Source organism: Sabethes cyaneus, chromosome 2, assembly GCF_943734655.1.
Source record: "Sabethes cyaneus chromosome 2, idSabCyanKW18_F2, whole genome shotgun sequence".
Taxonomy (NCBI): domain Eukaryota; kingdom Metazoa; phylum Arthropoda; class Insecta; order Diptera; family Culicidae; genus Sabethes; species Sabethes cyaneus.
Window position 1 is genome coordinate 100757388 of NC_071354.1, and position 25428 is coordinate 100782815.

The 25428-nt window shown below is 42.1% G+C and overlaps 1 protein-coding gene across 1 annotated transcript in view; it reads left to right on the top strand.

Annotated features, from left to right (window-relative positions):
- LOC128738726 (small conductance calcium-activated potassium channel protein) overlaps positions 1-25428 on the top strand; it is a 567023-nt gene that overhangs the window by 139443 nt on the left and 402152 nt on the right. Inside the window, exon 2 of the mRNA XM_053834053.1 lies at positions 16432-17491. Within this exon, the coding sequence (XP_053690028.1) occupies positions 16532-17491 (960 nt within the window). The 5' untranslated portion in view covers positions 16432-16531. The remainder of the gene's footprint in view (positions 1-16431; positions 17492-25428) is intronic.

Consider the following 25428-nt stretch of genomic DNA (forward strand, 5'->3'; position numbering starts at 1 on the left):
ACTTGGACGTTCCGAAGCGAGTTGGCTATGGAGTCCCAGCTAGCGCTATTAAACGCATTTCTCACGTCAAGCGTGACAACTGCGCAATAGCGGATACCTGTCCTCTTGCGCTGGATTGCCACCTCGGCTGTCTTAGTGACAGACAAGATTGCATCCACCGTAGATTTGCCTTTTCGGAAGCCGAATTGATTCCTTGACAGACCGTTTGTACCCTCCGTGTACTGTACGAGTCTGTTAAGGATAACCTTCTCCAGCACCTTACCGGCAGTATCGAGCAGACAGATCGGCCTATATGACGAGGGAACACCCGGAGGTTTTCCCGGCTTCGGCAACAGCACGAGGTTCTGTCGCTTCCATCTGTCCGGGAAGTGGCCAGCTTCCAGGCATCTCCTCATTACTGCTCTAAATAACTCGGGAGCCTCTAACATAGCCGCTTTAATGGCCATATTCGGGATTCCGTCTGGCCCCGGTGCCTTGCTCACCTTTAGGGATTTAGCGATCTCAATGAGCTCCTCATTCGTAACCGTCACTTCGTCCCCGACCGCCAAACCGCCGTCGCCCACGTTACTTTGGATGTTCGGCTGGGAGGCCGACCATCCTATGCTATGGTCTGAGATACTGGAACGTCGGCCGTGGGACGACTCAGCGGCCTGGGGCCAGGGCCTTGGCTCGTGGCGCGGAAAGAGGCCCTTGATGATCCGCTCCAGCATCTCTGGCGATTGCTCTGAGGGCGCCATCACTCCCTTGGTCTTTGCCATTACGACCCTGTAGGCATCACCCCACGGGTTCGCATTGGCACTAGCACATAACCTTTCAAAGCAGGCTCGTTTACTAGCTTTTATCCCACTCTTAAGCGCTGCGCGTGCAGCAGCAAGTGCTACTCGACATTCAGCCCTGCCTTCGTCCGAACGAGCTCTTTGCATAATTCTCCTCGCACGAAAGCAGGCTCCGCGGAGTTCCGCAATTTCATCTGTCCACCAGTAAGCCGGTGACCTGCCATACCTATGTCGACCTTTCCTAGGCATGGTAGCGTCACATGCTCGCGACAGTACCTCAACCAAATGATCAGCGTTCGGATCGGGCATACCACGATCACCGCACTCTCTTCGGATTGCTTCCACAAATACTTCGGGATCGAAGTATGAAGTCTTCCATCCACGGGTGGTTGGAGTGTCGGCTCTACTCGCCGCCTGCCGTCTCGTTATCTGACCGACACCATAGCGGACCGCCTGATGGTCGCTGTGAGTGTAGCCATTGTCTACCCTCCAGTCTCCTATCAGACCAGGACTGCCGAATGTCACGTCGATGATAGACTCCGCACCGCTCCTACTGAAGGTACTTGTGGTGCCGACGTTGACCAGATCTACGTTGAGCTTTGCCAGAGCTTCAAGCAGAATCCGACCCCTGTGGTTCGTGCGACGACTTCCCCACTCTACCGCCCAAGCGTTAAAGTCGCCCGCCACAACCAACGGCCTTAGACCAGTCAGCACAACTGATACTCGGTCTACCATCCGCGTGAACTGCTCGATAGACCAACTCGGCGGAGCATAGCAGCTGCAGTAGAACACTCCACCCACTTTGGCAACCACGAATCCCTCGTCTGCAGTTGACACAACATCTTGAACCGGGAACCTTCTTGTCGTCCATATAGCCGCCGTCCCGGACCTATCCGACACCCAGTTACCGTTTCCGGCAGGGATGCGGTATGGGTCCGAGATGATTGCAATGTCCGTCAACGACTCAGTAACTGCTTGGTACAACAGCTGCTGAGCCGCGAGGCAGTGGTTCAAGTTCAGTTGCGTTACCTGCACTACGCCCGGGTTTTAGTCGCCGGCGCGCCTGCCGGGCACTTCGGGCCTCCTGTTGTGTGCTTAGCGTCCCGTTGGCCGGTACATATCAGGCACTTGGGTGGCGCAGTACAGTCCCTCGCTATATGACCCGTACCGCCACATCTCCTACACAAGTGGCTTCGGTCTGGCCCCTTACAGCTCCAGGACCTGTGCCCTCTCTCAAAGCACCGGAAGCAGGCCTCCGGCTGCTGGAACACGCTCAGTGGGCACACGGACCATCCCACCTTCAGCTTAGCCACTTTCAGGGCTGCATTTCCGTCTTCCAGTGGAAGTCTTATAGTTGCTACCTGGGTTCCCGCCGGTCCCTTACGCAGACGAACTGCCTCGGTAGTCACCACCACTTTGCATTGCTCGTTGAGAGCTCGTGCTAGTTCGCCCGCTTGGGTGATCTCGTCCAGGTTTTTAAGCTGGAGAGTCATCTCGGGCGTTAGTGCGCGGATCTGCACGCTATCGCCAAGGACCTTTTCTGCCAGCACTTTGTAAGCGGAACCCTTTTCAGTGGCGTTCTTTTTGAGTTCAAGAATCATGTCGCCTGTGCGACATTCCGGCCATGGACCGAGTGGAATGGAGACGACTTCTTCGTATAGCAGAGGAAACCACGGCCTGGAGTTGATTAAGTAAGTAAGTACCCGCTTTCAGCTCGAATAACTTATATCCTACAAATTTGGCATCGTAGCTTTGCAGGAATGTAGTGGTGCATGGAAAGCACCGTAGTGAAAAGTCCCAGTTTTACCAAAACGGTAGTAGTTCCAACGAGTTGGAAACGAGATTTAGCATATTGGGCAGAATACCATACCACGGAATAGATTGGAAGGTGGCCAACGAGAGGATTTGTCTAGCAAAGCTTAGATGCTACATTCCGTTTTATAAACTTCTACTTCTGTTTTTGTTCTACAGACTTCGCAGCCAACTGTTAGAGTACAGAACAATTGCAGCGCTGATGTTACGATCCTATTGACTCAACAGCCTCTCCCAACTGAGATGCGAATATACGATGAACACACCTTAAGAAAAGGAGAGAACGAGATCTGCCCCGGGAAGAGTAGTACTGGACTGGAATCCGTAAGGACAACGAAGAAGAGGCAGGCCCAGAACATTATGGCAACGCAGACGACCTGGCGATAGAGGAATGCTATGGCGTGTAGCTGCCGATAACGAACTGGATAACGATAAGGCACGATCTTCAGCATAAGTAGCCAACTCCTAGGTTTAGCAGATTCCTTTGATATCATAGCCAGGAGCTTTGCGACGACGGAAGCAATCTATGCCAGACTGAAAGCGAAGTCTACGAAGATGGGGCTAAAAATAAATGTTTCGGGGTCAAGTATATAAAGAGTACGGATGCTATCCGTTGGCGGTGATGAACTAGAAGTGGTAGATGAATTTGTGTATTTGGGTTCGCTGGGGACCGCGGATAATAGTATTAGTAACTGAAGGCTTTGGAGTGTCCTAGTAGAATACGAAACCTGGAAATTAAATAGAAAGAAAACTAATACAATTTAATTCTACTATGTATATTTTATTCTTGACAGATACGTATTTCGCCTACGACTTGCAGGCTGCCTCAGTGTCTGTTTTCGAACTTATATACATACATAAATATACATAGTAGAATTAATTTGGATAAGTTTTCTTTTTATTTAATACTAGTAAGGTGATGTATCGGGGCATTCAAGTAGGAAATTGGGTTTACTTATCCTTTCGCAAACAGCGGAAGGTGCTGCGGACAATGTTTGCTGGAGATTTGAGAAAGCGTATGAAATATTAGCTACAGGCACTGCTTGGAGAGATTCCCATCGTAAATATGGCGAAAGTCGGTAGATTTTGGTAGGCCGTACACATCGTAAGGAAGCCGGAAAACAGTGCGACGAAAACGGCTCTCTTTTACAACCCCCCGGCAACAATAACAGAGGGCTCAATGTGCAAGATGGACTCGACCAAATTGAAAGCAATTTGCAACTTCTGAGATGCCCGGGAAATTGGCAACGAGTAGTCCAAGATTGAGTTCTATGAAGTCGACTGCTTCAAACAGTGCGAGTCACCTCAGCTCTATGCTGACGACGACGACGCTAACGCCACTGAGCAAGAGAATCCTGATTACTGCTTACTTCCGGAAGGCTTAATGTACTGAACGACAGGCTTGGGCAAAATAACGAACCAAGTTCATACGATTGCGACCATTACCTAAAACGACGTAACCGAGTACGTTTCATCTTATACGCCGTGCCCATAACTACATGTTAAAAAACATGCAGTGTTGGAAGCAATATTGCAGTGGTGATGAGTTGCCTATGCATTTGGTAAATGCATCCATCATAGACGAGTATTTTCAGTTTTGGAAAAATACATATGAAGGCGGCCCGTAGGTATAACGGGTGGCAACTAATATTTTGGAGTTTTTCGAATCTCTACGCACAACAACAAACAAGCTCAGTGAGAAACGAGTGTGTGTTTGTGTTGACTCTCTCTCTCTCTCTCTCTGTCCTCTGGATACGGCCACCGTAACAGATGATACAGCAACGATGGCGGATGATTTTACAGTGGCAATAACCACCGTAGAGGTTAACTTTCAGCAATGACCACCGTAACGGATGATTCAACAATGGATGATTTTCAGCAAAAGCCACCGTAGTGGATGATTCTACAGTAGCTGGGCGGCTTGCTCTCAGCAATGTTCACCGTAGCGGATGCTGACCCGAAGATGGCTTTTTCGTATATCACCTACAGAAGTACACGGGTGATGCAGCTGCAACGTTAATCGTTGTTGCCCGGGAAGCTGCTAACGAAAGCAATCGACCTAGCAGTCCACCCAGGAATTGCCTGTGGAAGATATCCGGAAACACCGCAGCAGGACCTTCGAGGCCCTACTAGCACAGTTGTTACAAACTAGTTGTGGTAACCGATTAATGACTAATTCCAGTCATAAATAGGTTGCGGCAACCAGAAATGACAAAAGTGTGCTACTAGGGGGGTCTTTTGTTTCGTTATATTTTGAATCCAATAATACTAACAGAGTAACAGCATACGGACGGTACTCTATGCGTAGGCTTATGTTTAAACTTTTCACAGAAATATTCTTCCGGAAATAAAATGGAGACGCGTGGTGTTACTAGAAAACATGGCGAACCAGAAATATCCTTTACATTGTTTTTATTATCATCCGTCCTATACGGTGCCCCATTTCTGACAGCAGTCCCTTACAAAAGCGTCCATACATTTCAACAATGCTGCGCCCCCATCGTTTTTCACTCCATAGTATGTCACAAAGGTTCAAATTAAAATGCCCGATCGACGTTCAAATAACCGAACCGGTTTTCTTCTATTTTGTTTTGACCAGTTTTCACAAGCAAATATAATAAAACCAATTAGGCATGTCTGCATCAGGCATCGCCTATCAAAAGCTGTCAGCTGTGACGGTCATGCTGTGTGTGTGGCATATTTGAATCGATTTTTTCATTAACTGAAGTCGGTCGCCTTGGATCCGGTGCATCTGTAAATGAGGGATCCCGATTGCCGGCAATAATTTATCAATCCCCTTTAAATTTGAATATTATATATTCATACAATACAATCATATAATGCTTATTTATACATGCAGCAATGAGAGATAAATGATTGTCTACATTGAATTTAGAATTCGATTTATGATGACAAATATTAAAAATAATACCAGTTTAACGTCCAGTCTGAAATGACAATCGAGTATTGATTTCATTCTAAACCGACAGTTTTATTGTCGTATCAATTTAAGACGTAATAAAAAAAATTGTGCTGTTATGGTTTATGGTATTCAAGTTAACTAAATTCAAGCTTGAAACGACGAAATGAAAGATATTCAACCTGGCTCTTATTTACGAGTCAAATTTTGTGAAACTGTTTCGTGTAGCTTTCAATTGATAAGGAAATTTGCCGTGTTTTACAATTGTGTTTCAATCTTCATTCTTGTATGGATATTTAACTCATGTCCAAACTTAATATCAAACGAACAAACGAAAAACTCGTTGTGCTAAAGACTCTTTGCGGTTCATATTGGTTAGCTAAAAAGTCAAAAGTCAACAGTCAACGCGACAGCAGCCAAAATTTTTGACATGAAATGAAAATATTTCGCTTGCTAATTTTCCATCTAGGAGGTTAAACACCCCCCGGTTCGCAGCGGGAATTCGTCAGCAATACCGACGACTGACGACGGACTGCGCGCCTTGTACCTACTTGTGTAGGAGCGATTTCAAGTCAACAAGGAATTGCATGTTTCATCAATCTAATGTAAAAGTTTGTCCTTCGCCCCGCAGGGAGTGCTGGAATATAGAGACGATCGGTAGCCGGCTTTAAACTCGAACAAACTTGAACAAGACGGAAACATTATGACATTATTGTATTTCCGAACCGTATTGGAATAACTTAGTTGAAGGCGGCTCACCGAGAAGGCCTGTCAACTCGTCGTCATACATTGAAATGCAGATGGACAGCAAATTATTCAAATCATGTGTAAATAGCTAAGACGATGTTGTTGTACTGAGAGGGCTCAAGGTCGTCGCAACAGAAAGTGCGCAAGGATCCCGGTAATAAAAGTCTTGTAAAATTATAGTTTTGGGAGGGATGCAAGCTTTCTGGGTGGCATTTTTATATTCTTGCAGCGAAAACATAGATGATAGGTCAGGGTCCAGTTAACGTCACAATCATTTACACATTGGGATATTTCTAGTTAAAGAAAGAACTACCCAGTAAACAATTTGGTCTGTATATTTCGGTTGCAACTGAGAGATACGAAATCATATCCACACGAAAATGTTATATTTCACACCACATAAGAACGTATAAGTACCAAAGTGGAGGCAATATACGTGCAAAAATTTTGATAATTCTATCTTCCATTCTATACTACAATTTTTGGAACACGCAACTTAATAATCCTCAACATACGATTAAGATATAACTAAATGTCACAGTCATCAATATACTGCTCTACAATTCACAACAATAAGTTGTATATGACGACACGCACGACCGCAAAACAACTTATTTTACACTTCTCCTTGACATACTCTAATCATTATGCAATTCCAATGTAAAATTGACATGCATCCGCAATGTGCACTTTCTATTACGATCTTGTGTTATCTGGGCAATCTTTATCTAAAAATAATTTATGAAATTTGAATTGTATTACGTTTCTAAAGCTACACTTTTGCATGTGTACTAACCCCATACTTTATACATTGATCCCAACGAAAGAATGTGATTCATTCTCGCTTCAGACATATCTGCCATACAAAAATGCAGAAATGTCAATGGAACGGACTGTTTTGGTGGGAAGCATTGACTTGTGTTTGGGATTGCTTGCAGAAATGAAAGTTCAATCAAATACGTGGAACTGTTGATAGGTTTTTCCACTTGATCAATCAAGATATGAAGAAATAATTCACCCACGCATGATGTGATATTAATCTACTGACATGGTCATAGCTGCGAAGTCCAAACAAAGCGAAGGACTAGAATTGAATTCAATCGGAAATATGACATCATTATGGATGGCCGGTTATTATTACTAACAGTTTTTATCTAGTAACATCGTTTGAATTTTCTCAGGAAACGATTGATTTTTATTAAAAAAAATCTATTGAGAGATTACGTTCCAGCTTGATATAGCTCGAGTTTTAGTTAACATATGGTACCGAAATGTTTGGCAGGTTGGTTAAAAAAATTGTCAGTTGCTATGAAACACCTCAATTACAAAAACATCACCTTCACTAAACTTAGAGTTTCACATTTTAATGAGATAGAAAAAATACCCATTTCTGTATGTATAATGTAAAGCCTCTCATTCAAATGCAAGTTTGAATGGTATGCTTTCAACAAGTTTTCAGTACTCTGAAGAAAATTGCTTAATGCACCGTTTAGTGTGAAACCCGTGTTTGCCAACTGTGAATCAACAAATGGTGCACACTGTCCATACATACATAGGTACCTACATAGACAACCATCATCGGCGATATCAACCAGAAAACGCACCTTTCATTTATATCGGGCGCTTCTTTCACAAAAACCATATTCTGCGGAAATGACAACCTAACGCCGTGGGAATTTACCGTGGACAAATGGGGCGGAAAGTGTGCTGTAATGGAAAAAAATTGCTGGCAGTGCCATCAAAGATCACACCCGAACCCGAACTGGACAAAAAAAAAGAAGGTTTAATGGCGCACTCTGTCAATACCCTGCCGATGGGAGCATATGAGGCCTATCGAAGTATAAGGGTTTGGTTTAAATCAATGCAATGGAATAGTTATTTTGAAGGATTATTTTTGCAAATTATTACTAAAGTATTCATGATTTAATCCATTTTATTTCGAATATATTCACTGCATACACGTCATTTTTTCGTCGCAAAGGAAAATGGCCCAAGATGCAAATGGGACACTTATGCAGTCAGAAGTAGTACAGCCAGTTCGATACTTTTTATCCTACCGGTTTTATAGTTCCCTCCTGACGGCTTATAATCGAATACTCAGAGAGTTGGCAAATAGAAAATGAAATCCGAACAGACAAATTGATCAAAAGCTATTCTAGTTTGTTTCGATATTTTGTGATAAACTATAGGAAAAATACATAAATTCAGTGAAGATGAGCTTTTATAGAATACCTTTTTAATTAGTTCTTTGATCGAGTTTACGAAGAGACTTTATATACAAGTTGAATAGTAACGACGTCCAAGGGATAAAAGGAATGCACAAATATGATCTATTTCGGTCATCTATCAATCAGATGATGTGAAAGAATCACATGACGATGGACACTCTAAAACGGATAACAAATTTCGTATGTGAGGGACAAACTCCACCCGCACTGAAGGGTTCTATGACCTTTCGAACTATACACAATAAAAAAAACTTTGCATTTCCTTTTAGTATCCGAGTAAACCAGATGTTGGGAGGCCAATTCCACCGGGATTGGCCCACATTGCTCACAGCAATACGATACGTGCTGGTGCTGTGGGTTTTCCCCTCGCAAGGTACCACAACCCGATCCAATGGATGAAGCTTTAATTGGCAAATGTTTTTCTTTACTTAAAATTAAGCGAACACAATGATGCTGTGTACATAGTGAATAATTTACTGCAATTATATTCTTCTTACGCTGACGTTTAACGACTAGTGGAAAGACATGACTGTTCGGCAAACCAACTGATTGAATTATACATTTCTGCTTGGATCGACCGTATTTTCTGAAGCGAAGCGTTTTTCATTGGTCGAGATTCATTTTACATTGGAACTACTGATGAATATCACCGACTGAGCATTAAAAAAATACATTGGTTTATAGTTTTCAATCATAGTAATTAAAGAACTATTCGACAAAAATAGTTAAATCATTATGATTGAAAAAAGAAAGTATTTTGACATTTCATGCAAGTGAAATTACAGGGTGAGCAATAATAACTGTTAGTGTTTTTTGGGCGTGTTTGAATAATTTTCGTTTAGAGTGTATTCAAATGTCAGCTTGCTTGCTGTGTATTTTCGACCGTGTGATATTTTAAAGATCCTGAAGCCACTCGAGATAAACAAAAGACTAATTTTTGTACCATCAAGCGATACAGGGAAACCGGTTTATGTAAAATATTCCCCAACCCTGGTCGTAAACGCACTGTAAGGATATCGTTTACTATAAAGAATATGTTGAAATATGATCTTCGATTGATTTCATACTAAAAACATCGGGTTTGAATAAAAAGTAAAAGGCTGCAAGAGTCGAAAGATCTCGGCAGCTGCTGAAGTGGCACGGTGATTGTGAAATTCTATTTTTGGACGAAAAAATGTTCCTGGTACAGGATCAGGGCCCGTGCTGCTACGGATCAAATTTTTACTCTCCGACAAATCCTTCAGAAATGTCGAGAGTACAACGTGCCCACGCATCATATTTTCGTGGATTTCAGAGCAGCATACGATACCGTTGAACGCGAACAGCTATGGCAGATAATGCACGAGTACGGTTTTCCGGACAACCTGACGCGGTTGATCAAAGCTACTCTGGAACGAGTGATGTGCTACGTGCGCGTTTCGGGGACACTCTCAAGCCCTTTAGAATCGCGCAGAGGGTTACGGCAAGGGGATGGACTGTCCTGTATGTTATTGAATATCGCTATTGAAGGTGTGATCCGGCGAGCGGGCATCGAAACGAGGGGAACGATCTTCAGTAAGAGTAGCCAACTCCTAGCCTTTGCAGACGACCTCGACATCATTACTAGAAACCGTGGGACGGCGGAGGTAACCTACGCCAGACTAAAAACGGAGGCTAGGAGGATAGGGTAACAAATTAATGCGTTGAAAACCAAATATATGATAGGAAGAGGCTCCCGAGAAAGTAACGTTTGCCTCCCACGGACAGTGACTATTGACGGCGATGAACTGGAAGTGGTTGATGAGTTCGTATATTTGGGATCTCTGGTCACCGCCGATAATAATACGAGTAAGGAGATCCAACGACGCATTCAAGCTGGAAATCGTGCCTACTTTTCCCTTCGCAAGACGTTTCGATCAAGGAGCATACGCCGCCGCAAAAAGCTGACGATGTACAAAACGCTAATTAGACCGGTAGTGCTCTACGGACTTGAGACAGTAACTTTACTTACGGAAGACATACGTACACTTGCCGTTTTTGAACGAAAGGTGTTGCGGACTATTGTTGGTGGAGTACAGACGGAAAGCGGAGAGTGGCGGAGACGTATGATTCACGAGCTGCAGGCACTGCTTGGAGAGATCCCCATCGTACACCTGGCGAAAGTTGGGAGACTACGGTGGGCCGGCCACGTCGCAAGGATGCCGGACGACTGTTTAGTGAAATCCGTTCTCTTCAAGAACCCCACCGACACCAGGAATAGAGGGGTTCAACGTGCTAGATGGCTAGACCAGGTTGAAGCCGACTTGCATGTGTCGAGACGCGCAACGAATTGGCGACGAGTAGCCCAGGACCGAGTACAATGGAGAGGAATTCTTGATACGGCAAGAGCCACCCCGGCTCTCGGCTGAATAAGTAAATAAGTAAGTACAGGATCACTATAACCAACAAAATCATCGGATATATGCAGCATATACTTCCGATTTTCGTCGAGATAAACTGGCTATTCAAAAGTTCCAGAATGTTTCCAACGTAATGGTATCGAGACGTTCTACAAAAAACGGAAGGTTCCATTGCTGTTCATTGAACCTGGTGTTAAAATCAACACTAAATATCAGATCGATAATGCTTTAAAGAACCATTTGCTTCCCATCGTGAAACAAGATTCTGCACCGTCTCGCCGTGCGATAGCTACACAGGCTTGGTGTGAGGACAATTTACCGCATTTTATTTCTTCGAAACAGTGGCCTGCTTCTTCACCTGACTTGAATCTTCACGACTGCTATTCTCTTCTCTTCTATTCGCATGGTATTACAAGCTAGGCAAACTAAGAAGCACCAAAGGAGCAACGTTTCAAGCAACATCAGGAGAAGATTTGTGATAAAATTCCTCAGGATGCGCGCCAACTGTAACGTTTTTCAACAAGGATTGCGATTGGTAATTAAAGCAAAGGGTGAATAATTTGAATTGGACTAAATTAATACAAATGATATGGATAAATGGATCTACACGAAATGCACTCAAAATTAATATTTTTGCGAGCGTCTTTTTTGTATGCGAGAAGGGTACTGGGTTCAAAATGCTACTGCGACAGTCACGAAGACTATATTTTTTAGCTGATCTCGATGGCTGCCACAGTTTACAAATCGCTCATAGCCATTGAAGGAGGTAAGCTAGATGGTTGTAACACTGTGCCCCAATTTGGTACTACATGTTTAATAAAACCTTGGGATTGTGTTTGCATACAGAGTATGAAGTTAAAACGTAGCTTCCGAAGAAGCTGTACCTGGAAGACACAAGAGCTCCACAGGAGCAGAGCAAGTGCGCTTAACTTTCCCGCTTTAAATTGCAAAAGTGGTAAATATCGGTTAAGACCTTGTCGATTCTCTTTGAATGTTAAAGAGTGGAACAATGCCCAATGAGGAGTCCAGTGATTGTGCACAGTTCACTCCGCTCTAAGGTAAGTAGTTTTTTAGCTGCTGCAAGGTCTGGGTAGATGAACTGTTAAGCTTGTCTACAGCGCTGCGCTTGATACCAATGCAAAGCATAGCCTAGGTGCTACATGCCGTTAGCGAAACTTGATCTTCTGTTTTATACGACAGACTTTGCAGCCAGCTGTTACAGTGTGACACATATATATTCGAACAAAAACCATTTTACGCTTGCAACGGCATATACAATTAATGCAATCAAATTAACACCATGTGTGTGTCATCATGACTTAATTTTACTTGGCGTAGTTTCATTTTCGTATAGTGTCTCGTTCGGTGTGCACGTACCAATGTTCGAGTTACGGTCGTTGATGATAAATAAATTCCAAAGCGGTGCTGCATGCAGCAATATCTTTCGTGACGTCAAACATCTCGACATAAAAAGAGGATTTGCGGACTATACAGTAAAAATATTTGTCGAGACGGGATCTGTTGAAAACCGTAAAAAAACAGAAGAAAACGAAGCGTTAGAAATGCAGAGGTCACTAAGGTTGTTCGAGAGCGAATTTGTCGTAGTTATTTGTCGTACGGAAAATGGCAGTTGAGCTGAATATCAATTACAGAATCTCTTTGTCGAATTTGAAACTGGATCTGGATGTGAAAGCATTCAAAAATCGTAAAACCCATGGATTAACGGAAGCAACAAAACAAAAACGGCAGGAAAGATGCAAACTGCTGCTTCGTCGGCACGGTGATTCCGACGTGATCTTTTCTGATGAGAAGTTGTTTGTTCTTTAAACCGCGCATAATGCTTAAAATGATCGGTTGTAGTCGGTTACGGCATTTCAAAGAAAGGGAAACTTCCTCTTGTATTTATCGAAAAGGCCATGGTGTGAAAGTTAATGCAAAATACTATCTAGAAATGGCCTTAGAACAAAATATGATGTCTATACTTTCGTTTTAGACATATATTGACACAGATCTATTTTGCATGTACTTCCGCTTGGAAAACGATGGGCCATTTGCCTAGCGGAAGAACTTCCTTTATTCCGGGGCCGTAGACTCCGGAACCTGTGCAAGCCCCAATTTTTGATCCATCTGTAAAGAAACAGATGATACCGGGTGAAAGGACGGGCCCTCCATTGGTCCGTACAGTGCGATCTATTATGATTACATTACATGGTACCAGGCTTCATTCCCGGTTTTTCGCTCAGTAGATACTCATTTGACTACAGCACCTCAACTAAACAGAATTCGTAAAAGTAGTGTAAAGCGCAATTGTAGAGCTAATTATTATCTACATTATTGTTGAAGAAAGTATAGTTCTATCTTTCGTATTTACGGGGCGATGGGGCTGCTACCCAGTTGGTAGCAAAAAGAGCGCTCCTTTGGCTACCAACGGGGTAGCAGCCCCATAGCGCAGTAAATACGAAAGATAGAGCTATACTTTCTTCAACAATAATGTAAATAATAATTAGCTCTACAATTGCCCTTTACACTACTTTTTCGAATTCGGTTTAGTTGAGGCGCTGTAGTCAAATGAGCATCTCAGAACAAAAAACCGAGAATAAAGCCATGGAACATTCATGTTAGGCTGTGTCTCCATCCAGTCAGAGATTGTCGTCACTAGGGGTGATAGTTTGAACTCCCTTAGTATGCGAAGGTGGTCAATTTGGTCCGCTTCAAGTATGTTACGACACCTTTGCAACCTTAGTGCACCAAGTTCGGCTTTCTTCTTCACATGAAGATGTAAAGGCAGCAAGAACAACATTGCCTCCATGGGTGCAGTTGGTGTTGTGCGCATGGCGCTCGTCACTGATAAATATGCCAGGTGTTGAACTTTATTTAGCAGGGCCTGCACTGTCACTACGTTTATCTTTGGCCACCATACAAGAGCGGCATAAGTTAGCCCAGGCCGTGCAATAGTATTGTATGACCAAAGGGCTAGTTGAGGTTTCAGTCCCCAGGTTTTGCCAAACAGTGAACTGCATGCCCAGATGGCTGAAGTTACTTTCTTGGCAGCATAGTCTAGGTGAGCAGTCCAATTCGGTTTAAGATCCAAGATAATACCCAGATGTTTAACTCCATTGCTGAAGCTTAGTCTGACGCCATTCAGTGTAGGGAAGTAAAAGTATATCTCCTCCGCCTAGTGAATACATGAAGTGACATGCTTCACTTGTTGAACAGAACGTTTCAAGCAAGCTTCAGTTGAAGTTGGTGGCTGTTTCAATTGACGACGGCAGAAAGTCAGGCACGATTTGTCGACATTTACAAGGTTAACTTTAATATGCGTTGCATTTTAGGAAATGTTACTCTATTTCAATTCATTTGCATTCATAGTTGCTGGCCGTCTTCTGAATATTTGATAGAAAAGTACAAATGAAAAGTTGAAACCGATGGTCATGACGAAGTGAAACCCGTTTCGCTGACGCTGACTGAAGCCAGTTTGAAACTGAAGCGGTGCTGCTTCTGTTGAAACCGAGGCTTCACTACTTCATTGTTGAGTGACGCTATTGTAATTGAAGGTGACGTTGTCGGGCCCTGGTTTTGACATAAACGATAGAACATGGCGCAATTGTTCTACTCTAGGTTCAACAATTATCAAATGCATTGTATCAACGAGCCCAAAACGACGTCCTAAACAATACGATTAAAACATTAATTAGTATTGCGGTCACAAATCAGACCGACAAGTAAAAAGAGAGCAAATGTTTCATTTGCTTCAGGTTTCCATACAGCTTGTAGAGAAACCCCACAGGCTTTGTTAAGTATAAAAGCGGAATTGGAATGAAGGAATAAAGTTTATAATTATCTGCTGTGTGACTGAAACTGGCTGCAATTAGCTTTTAGAGAAATGAAATTGAAAAAAGCTGGGAAAAAAATTTCCCAAATTTATATTCATTTAGTTTAACCTAAAGAAGTGTATAGTTGACATGCGGTTACCCAACGTTCTAAATAGGTTCAGAAATTATCAGAAAGCTAGTGTTCTCGATGGGAGAGTCGAAAGAAATGTTTCCAAATTCGCAACAGTATACAGTATAATTCAGCGGTTTTAAATTCCTACAATAAATTTTTCTTAATACCTATTTCGCATTGACATAAGTTATAACTTACGTTTAGTCTTTCTAGTGACCCTATATCGAGAATATTTTATGTGTTCCAAGTTTCAGAAATAGTGGTTCTACTAATATATTGAAATTAGAAGTTAGTCATCTTCGATTGTTAATTTCTCACCTTCATACACCCTTCACACTATTGTAATATAACAATGTAGAATGATATGCAATTTTTCGTACTATTAGCGTTAAGATTTTACCCGTAGTCTGTTCGTACTACAGTGGTAACCCGATTTTGTCACGTTTTTTACCCGATTTTGTCACGCTTTTGATCTATCAAAAACTTAGTTGAAAAATCATTTTTTCTACAACTTTAATAGCTAGAAGGTCACTTTCTTTGGCAAAGTTCTTTATAATAATCTTCTCAAAAATTTTGTAAAACATTGTTTTGCTCTATCTCTTGCTGCTTGAAAAATAAATTTTCTATCTTACTTTTAGGGGGATTAATCAAAGAATCGTTCATACCATAAGAAAGAGCGTTTTACGCTGTGAAATTTCTCTGAACATAGTTAACCAGTATAATCAACCATTTCGGCGCAATTAAAAAACGCGTGTTTTCATACCTGTGGGGCCTGTGCTGTGAACAGGTGACAAATGTCCACAGAGAGGTAGATGGAAGCGCGAAATGTCCTAAAAGTGATCAGAATGAAATATATGTAGTTCGTTCCAAGTTATCTGCAAAAAATAAAAATTGAAAAAATACGCGATTTTGTCACTGTCCCGTTTTTGTCACCCCTAAATTTATCATGGGGGTGACAAAATCGGGTCATTACTGTATTAGTTAAGTTATATTAAGATTATTCAATTTAATTCATAACAAATATAGATATATACCTGAGTTCTAAATAATAAATATATGAAAATATATTAAATTGTGATGAATAACGTGCGCGCGATTCTAGCTTATCGGAGGTTATAACTTACTGCCTAATGTGCTGTCAGTATCACTGTCCGCCTTGTTGTAGCAGTTGTTGTCGGAGCTACGGCTTTGGAAGGCGTTCAGCACCGAGGGGTCAGCTAGGGACAGCTAGCGTTGATAAATGATTTTAATTGGTGTAAATAATTAAAATGGAGAAATTTCTCTACCAAACATCACAATCAGTATTACACCAGCCATAGAAGCTTCAGCAAATTTTTTAAAAACTTACGGAAAAGATAAATTTCGATAGTTTATAAGCTCTAAAGCCATTCTCTATACAGGAGTAATAGATCTATTCATGGGTTATTTTTATAGCCTAATTCCAAATAGCGCTTACCATGAGTTTCCGTAAACATTTAATAATCAATCTTTAAAACGCAAGTTTATCCGTTATCAATTTCAACACGCTGCCCGTCACTATCGGCTTCCTGATTGGCAACAAGATTAATAATTCACATCATTTCATTGCTTGCTTTTCTCTTTCTCTCTCTCTGCCATTCTTCCAGATAAAAGCTGAACAATCAAATCGTGTGGACTCATCACGTCAATCAACACCGGAGGTGAGGAGGAACTTTGCTCAGCGAGCTGACGGCGGTAGCTCCGGAAATGTCCGTACAAAGCGAGAACGATCCGCCGAGCAACTCAGGCTATGGTAGCTCCGATGAGACTGCTTCCCTACTGATGATGTCCGCGAATAGTAATAACAACAATAGCAGCAGCACAACGACAACGACGGGATCAAGTATCATATCAACCATTAGTAAGTCTAGGATGGCATCGCACAGCTCTTTTAACGGACCAACAAATCAACAATCGACGACAAGCACCGGCAGTGCCAGTGCTGCCAGCCAGCCAATGTCAATAATTCACCCTGGCAATACGAACAATAGCAGTTCCGCCAGCAGCGGACATAATAACAGTAGTGCTAACAAGCCAATTTTAATACGACAAGACAGAACGTCAACATATCTAGCAAGCCCCCAATTATCGGCAACCGGATTGGGCGGGTCAGAGGAGAGCGGTCAGGGGGATGATGATCAACATAATGCGCGCTCTGTGCCCGATATAGAAATGCACTGTCGACTCGATGCACCGGCAATAGCCGTTTCGAACTCGTGCCACGGTGATGGTGGACGGGGGACGACGGCAACAGGTGGTGGCGTCGGAGCTACCGCTGCTGTTGGATATCAACTAGTGCCCTACAACAGATGCCGTGCCTGTCGTAACTGTGATAGACGTGCCTCCACCACGCCGGTGTCTTCGCTACAACTAACCCGCTCAGTTTCGAAGGAAAGCGTCCGAAGCGCGCTCCACAGTCGACTTACGGTTCAACACTCGACTATCCCGCCGGTGCTGATTACTTCCTCGCCAACGTCGGGCTCCCGAATCATTCGCCAAAGTTCCCAACCCGAAGCCAGTTCGCATATCTGCTGCGGGAGCCAGTGTGCGCATGTCTGTGCCCAACCTAGCTCCTCGCTGCGGCAGTTACGCGAACCAGGCGACGGAATCGCCGGCATAGCGGCGGACTCGTTACGGATCAACGGTGGCATGCGGCAGTTCAAACAGGTAAGGCGAAAGCTTTCCAACCATGCATGCACTGCGAATGTTGTTTGTGTCGTCGGTATGTTTATTTATACGTATGGCAGAACCGGCTATGATCTGGCCATGTTTTCAAAATTATTTGGTGTCGTTACGATGCGCGCTTGTATATCTTATATGCTGAAATTTATTATATTCAATGCAAGTAAACATTATCGCTCTAACTATAAACTTTCTTTAATTGCGGATAAATTTGTCAGTGTGATACTAAAAGTGATTGCAGCTTATGTCTTGACGCTACTATTTAGTGTGGTGGATGGATTAATTATTTTCATATGTGTAAATATTTTCTGGATGCATTACCGGTACTTCAGCGGAACCAAAATGAAACGAACAAGAAGTTAAACTGCTTATGAAATATTTCTTTTTTTTTTGTCAATCGAACTGAGAAATGAATATCGAAAGTGAAATACAAACAAATAAAATAAATTTTCCACCAAATTGAAACCGGGAATGAGTGCAAATAAGAGATTTTTATGGCCTAATATTTACTACACAATATTTTTTTCAGATGCGCATTGTTGCATTATTGCTTTGATATTGCACGGAGGCACTGAGGGAAATAAGCAGGAATAATCAAAACAAGAAAATTTGAGAAATATTTGCAGTACAGTGGTTTACCGATGATATCTATTCCCGATTTTTAGTACCCTCGATTTTGACTACCATTTGAACTCGGTTTTATCAATTTTTTTAAAGTGTCATTTCATCCACGAGGCATGAAAATTTGGAAGGCTTCATGTATTTATGCATAACAGAGAATACCACGGAGTGCTCATGCAAACTAACGGGATTCATTTTAAATTTGAACACCTCTGGCAATTCTAAATATGCAGATACTGTTATAAACTGACCATCATGCTCTTTGTTGTTGTTTCACTAGTTTGATTTATTGGCAGTTGCAAGCGGCGAATATTTCGAATCGGCGGAAAAACTGAATGTGGAACAGATTAAAACGCTAGTACAATACGAAAAGGATTAAAAGGACGGTACCATCAAATGAATTAAAAATGAGTCACAGTGATTGAACCATTCCTGAGTATAAAAATACTAGTATTAAATACGAAGGAAACATTTATTTATTTGTAATGCCTTTTTTTAATTTGTAATGTTCCTTAGTAAGATTTTTCTGTGCCGTAACGTTAACGGCCACCTCCGTTTCCCACCGGGAACTGCGGATTTTTAACCTTTTTATCTTTAAAGTATCATAACTTTTGAAACACTGAACAGGTTTTAATGGACCAAACTCGTGTTTTTTAGTCTTTGACCTTGAAATGCGGTCAGGCAAAAAAACGGTGCACTATGGGCAAATCGAAAGAAAAAACGGACGCAATTAAGATACGGCCTGCAGGCTTATAAAATATAGGTGATCTTATGTAAAATTTTCCGGAGAATCGCGTGGTGCCCACCCCTTTCCTGTTTGTCGTCGGAAGGTGCCCCATTTTGCACATTTTCCCCTATTTTTAACATTTTTCACCCTTATTTGATTATTCCAAGCAAGGTTTTGAGAAAACAAAAGTTTAAAACCCAATAATATTCAACTGCTTCAAGCGTTTTAACCTCAAATTAAAGCGTAAAAAGCAAACCTATCTTGATTTTCATATATGTTCATATTTCATATATTATATTCATATTTTCATATATTTTATTCATATTTTCATATATGTTCTCTATGCGGAAACCTGAAAAGACAAAATCGACAACTGTTTTTCGGTCATCGCATTGTTCGAACTTCCACTTCTGTTTCATGCTGAACATGCCGTCTTAAAAGTCTGTGTGAGCCGTTCCGAATCATTGTGGTCTATTGATCATTCAGCAAATTTTACAAGAGACGCAATTGTCTAAAAAACTCTATCAAAAATTCTATTCAATTCTGCTCAAGTGGTTCAATATAGCAATACCTACATAAAAATCTCAAGTTTTGTCAAAATATACGATTTATTCATACCAATGTACATAGACCACTATGATTTCATATATAATTTATCTGCAATCCCCAAAACGTTCCGCAACATAGTGGTCTATATCCATGAAATTTGTAAATGTCAATAAATGATGCAAAACCACAATAAAATGGGTATTGGTGAAAGAGTATAACGACTGGGTATGGAATATCGTGCTCTGACGCCATTTTGGAATCAAAGATGGCGACTTCCGGTTTTCTGAAAATGACCGCAGTATGGATATCAGATGAAATGGTTTAACGAGTAGAAGTCGAACATCGTGTTCCAACGCAGTTCAGAAATCAAAAATGGACGAATATTGATTATTAACAAGTGCCATGTACATAGACCACTGGTCATTCTGTTCCATATCAAAAATTCAACATGAAAAAAGCGGGGTGGAAACCTACTTTTTTGAAATTTCCATTGTTTGCAGAGTATATCTTTGCAAAAGGATACGATTTATGCCAAAATCTCATTTTCTATAAAAATGGTCAATAGACACTATAATTCGGAACGGCTCATATGTAAACAGATTGGAATTCGCTCAAACTTGGTTACAACTACTCAAAATGCCCTCAATGTGTATAAAGTCAAATTTTGAGTAGAAAATTCAAACAACATAGCATAGCAGAGTAGAGAAAGGCTCCATCCCACGACAAACGACAATGGCCTGAGGCTAATCAACTTCGCTGCAGCCAGAGGAATGGTTATCTGTAGTACCCATTTTGCACGATGGAACATTCGGAAGCACACCTGGAAACACCCTAATGGAGAGGCTTGCTCTCAGATCGACCACGTTCTAGTTGATGGCCGGCACTTTTCTGATGTCGCAGACGTGCGATCCTTCCGGGGACCAAACGTTGACTCGGACCACTATCTCGTAGTAAGCAAGATCCGCGCCCGGTTGTCCAACGTATTCAAATCGAAGCCAACAAGGAAGAAACGACTGAACATTCGGCGGTTATCAGCGGAGGGAGTTGCGGCAGAGTGCTCTCGGAAGACTGATGAGCGGATCGGTGAACCTCTCGGAGAGAACCTGAACGAACAGTGGAGACACATCCACGACGCGATCAGTACTACAGCGCGGGAAGTGTTGGGTACTACTGCTGCAACCACTTCCAGTGAGTGGTTTGACGCAGAGTGCCAGCGAGTGACTGATGAGAAGAATCAAGCCAGAAGTAACATTTTGGCTGCAACTGTGACACGCCAGAGCAGAGAGAGATACCGAGATGCTAGAGCTGCCGAAAAGAGACTTCACCGTCGTAAGAAACGTCAGCACTAGGATCGCGTTTTTGCGGAAAAATTGCTTCGAAAGGCACGATACAAGAAGCTTCTTTAATACGATCAACGGAATCAGGAACCGGACCGTGCCAACTCCTGTTATGTGCAACGACAAGGAGGGGAACCTAATTACCGAAAGATCGGAGGTGGCTAGGCGTTGGAAACAATAACAATATCGATGCACTGTTGAATGGGGAACAAGATGGAATGGTCAACAGAAACAGGATAACGATTGAGGATGATGGACAAGGTGTGGATCCACCAACTTTGGACGAGGTTAGGAAAGCAGCGAGAGAGCTGAAAAACGGCAAAGCAGCTAGAAAGGACAGCATCCCCGCCGAACTTTTGAAAGTCGGGAGCGAACGGCTGTATTGTGCAATCCATCAGGTTATACTAAAGGTATGGACTGAGGAGAAATTACCTACTGACTGGTTGGAAGGTCTCATATGCCCAATTTACAAAAAGGGCCATCGACTCGAATGCAGCAATTATCGAGGTAATACTCTCCTCAATTCTGCATACAAAATTCTCTCCCGCATCCTGTTTCTCAGACTGAGGCCGTTACAGGAAACCTTTGTTGGCGAATACCAGTGTGGTTTTCGAAAGGGACGCTCCACGACGGACCAAATGTTCACCTTGCGACAGATCCTCGATAAATTCCGGGAATTCAACTTGCAGACTCATCATCTGTTTATGGACTTCAGGGCGGCATACGATTCAGTTAAACGAAACGAGCTGTGGCAGATTATGCTTGAACATGGTTTTCCAACAAAACTGATTAGGCCGATACGTGCTACCCTTGATGGTTCAAAATCAAGCGTCAGGATAGCGGGTGAGACTTCGGACTCGTTTGTGACGTTAGATGGTTTGAGGCAAGGTGACGGACTATCGAACTTGCTGTTCAACATAGCATTGGAAGGTGCTATTCGCAGGGCCGGCGGGCAGAGAAGCGTTACCATCATCACGAAATCTCACATGTTCCTAGGGTTCGCGGACGACATCGATATCATCGGTATTAACCGTAGAGCTGTGGAAGAAGCGTACACTCATCTTAAGCAGGAAGCTGCGAGGATAGGGCTTATCATAAATTCTACCAAAACAAAGTATATGATGGCTGCTAGAGAGCGTGGTAACCCTTCGGGTGTTGGAACTGCGGTGGTGATAGATGGAGATACTTTTGAAGTGGTCGACGAATTTATTTACCTTGGTACGTTAGTGACATGTGATAAGGATGTGAGCCGTGAAGTTAAAAGGCGGATAGCGGCTGCCAACAGGGCCTTCTACGGATTACGTAGCCAGCTGAGGTCCCGTAGCCTACAACTCCGTGCAAAACTCGCGCTCTATAAGACGCTAATTCTCCCGGTGGTACTCTACGGCCAAGAAGCGTGGACGTTGAAAAAGAGCGACCGACGAGTTCTTGACGTTTTCGAGCGTAAGACCCTGCGATCAATTCTTGGCGGCATATTAGACGAAGGAGTGTGGCGCAGGTGCATAAATCATGAAATATACCAAGTGTACAAAGATGCGGATGTTGTGAAGCGACTAAAATAAGGCAGGCTACAATGGACTGGCCTTGTAGCAAGGATTTCTTATGAGAGATCAGCGAAAACAATATTTAGCAGAGAACCCGACAGAGGCCGACGACCCGTTGGATGAGCGCTGTTGACGAGGATGCTAGAACAGCGGATGTTAGGGGCGACTGGAGTGTGACAGCCCAAGACCGAGTAATGTGGAGACGGCTCCTGAATTCGGCATGGATTCGATAAGCGGATTGTCGCCGAAAAAGTAAAAAAGTAAGTAAAGCATAGCAGAGTTTGACCGCCCGTGAATTGCCCGCGATTGATCAAGATCAGCTGAAATTGCATAAAGAACCATCATAAAGGTGCTTGAGAGCAGCAGATCATTCTCAGCGTGCGTTTTCTGGTGATCCAATTCTTTGTGATGTAGGTTAATTTGGGAGGGAACGGAATGTTAGTCCAACACTTGCTGCTACTAGACACCTAAAAATCCACTGTATCTTCCACAATTGCCAGAGGAAGAAGTTGTTGCTTGTGGAAAGAAATTGATCTGGATCCACCGATGCAGGTGACGCAATCACTGTCGTTCAAGCTCGTATGCGATTTGAGGACGTGTTTGGTTTTGTGGCCATCGCGAAACAGGTAACGAAAAGCGAAAATATCGATATAAGAAAAAAACATGAAAAATCAGTTCAGTATCAGTATGGTAATTGTCTCGAAAAACCTGATTGTGCGAGATACTTTTCGGCATATTTCATAAAACATGTTTAAAACCCCTGACTAGCTTATCAGGGACCTGTACAAAAGCTATCAAATTTTTGATATTCGATTATCACTTAATGGAAGTTACGTCATTGGTAAGTGTACCTAAGTGAATACAAAACGACCTTCAACCGCCACAACTGCCGTTGAAAAAATGTAACGAGCGAGGCACTAAAGTAAACGATGCTAAATTGCCATACGAAACGATAATCAGTTGTAAGAACTTGTTGTATGAGACTAGCCTGGATATTCGAAAACTTCGAAATTTCTGCCGATTGCTACCAATAATTGAATTATTCTCTGTGGCAAATAACGTACTTTTAGTTCCCTCCCGCCAAGTTGGAAAACTACTCAAAATCTGGGTTTGTACACTTTAAGGGCATTGTGGGTAGTTTCAGCCGAATCCAACCTATTCACAGGTAAACTCATTTAAGAGTGTAGTTCAGGTGTTTTTTGTGATAGTGTTGTGAGTGTAGTTCATGTCTCATTTTGCTAATATCCTATCAATGCTGTACGAATTCTTGCGAACTTTTGTATGTATCGAAATCGAGCGAAACTGGACAAAATTTACAATAGCGTTAACTGTAGTTTAATGGTGATGTACTATAGAATGTAAGATAAATTTCGCACAATTCCGTTAAATTTCGGTAAACATTAAATCCGCGCAGCCTATGTCCTACTCATTTTGCATTCAACTAATTTTTGCTAATATCGTTTTTTTTTTTGATTTTCCGATTATTAAGGCCAATTGTAAAGGCACGTGCAGAGGGGCGAAAAAAAATTTTAAATTAATTTGCAATTAAATCGAAAACGGCACTGGTCAACAAAGGTTTCTGCGACGGTCCCAATCTATGAAACAGGATGCGGGAGAGAATTTTGTTTGCAGAATTGTGGAGAGTAGGATACACGAAATATTTTAGTCCCCTCCATTTGTTTTTGCCGTAGTGGCCAAAAATAAAGTGCATTACGCATGGGCCAAAATACCTCATTTACCCTAATGCCTCGATATTTGCGGCAATCGAGCCGATTGCCCGTTTTGTAAATAAAGCATATAAGGCCTTCCAACCAGTCCGCAAGTTACTCCTCAGTCCAAACCTTTAGTATAACCTGATGGATTGAATGCAGCCGTTCGGTCCGGGCTTTCAAACGTGCGACGGAGATACTGTCCTTTTCAGCTGCTTTGCCGTTTTTCAGCTCTCTAGCGAAATACGAAATACGTGATCGTTTGATATAGCGCCGAAACGTGAAGTTTTTCGCATATAGTGTCTTTAGGCCCATTTCTTGGTATAATAAGCCCCTTCATGTGTGAGAAATCTTTGGCTGATTAATTCCCTTAAAAGTAAGATACGAAATTAATTTTCTCGTATATTCGAGATACAGGTTTGGTATTTTCAACAAAGTTGTAGTAAATATCAATGCAAACAACTTTGTCAAAGATGCCATACTTGTATCTCTTCATGGAAATTGTCTATGAAACGTTATTCGTGGACAAACCCTTCAAAACAGTTTTTAAACTTTGATTTATTCTGGTCAACTTTTACGTGGTCATAGTGTTCTAGAAAGTTGCTTATCTTGCTAAAATCAACATTTTTGTAGAACATTATTATAGGCAATTTTTTGCAGTTTCGGAGATTTTGAGCATTTTTGATGAAAAATAGTACTTCATTAAGATTAAATTTTTTTTAAATATTTATAAAGTACTTGCTTTTAAAGGTTTTTGTTGTACTTTTAAGTAGGAGCGGTTTGATCTGCCACCATTTGCCACCTTGGGAAATATTTAAGCTCAATGAAGTACTATTTTTCATAAAAAATGCTCAAAATCTCCGAAACTTCAGAAAATCACGTATAATAATGTTCTACAAAAACATTAATTTTAGCAAGATAAACAACTTTCTAAAACATTATGAACACGTAAAAGTTGACCAGAATAAGTCAGCGTTTTAAAACTGTTTTAAAGAGTTTGTCCACGAATAACGCTTCATAGATAATTTTCATGAAGAGATACAAATATGGTGTCTTTGACAAAGTTGCTTGCATTGATATTTACTACAACTTTGCCGAGAGTACCAAACCTGTATCTCGAATGTACGAGAAAATAAATTTCGTATCTTACTTTTAAGGGAATTAATCAGCCAAAGATTTCTCTCACATGAAGGGGCTTGTTATACCAAGAAATGTTCCTAAAGACACTTTATGCGAAAAACTTCACGTTTTGGCGCAATATCACACGATCACGTATTTCGCTGTTTGGACCACTGTGCAGTGGGTTCACGGCTGGCAAGACTCTTTCTTTTGTCAACACTCAGCGGAAGCATGAGTGCCTCTTTCCCCTTGTCGGCATACGACCTTAGTTTCCAACGGGATTGGGTACGCGATCTCAATTAAATTTTTTCGTATT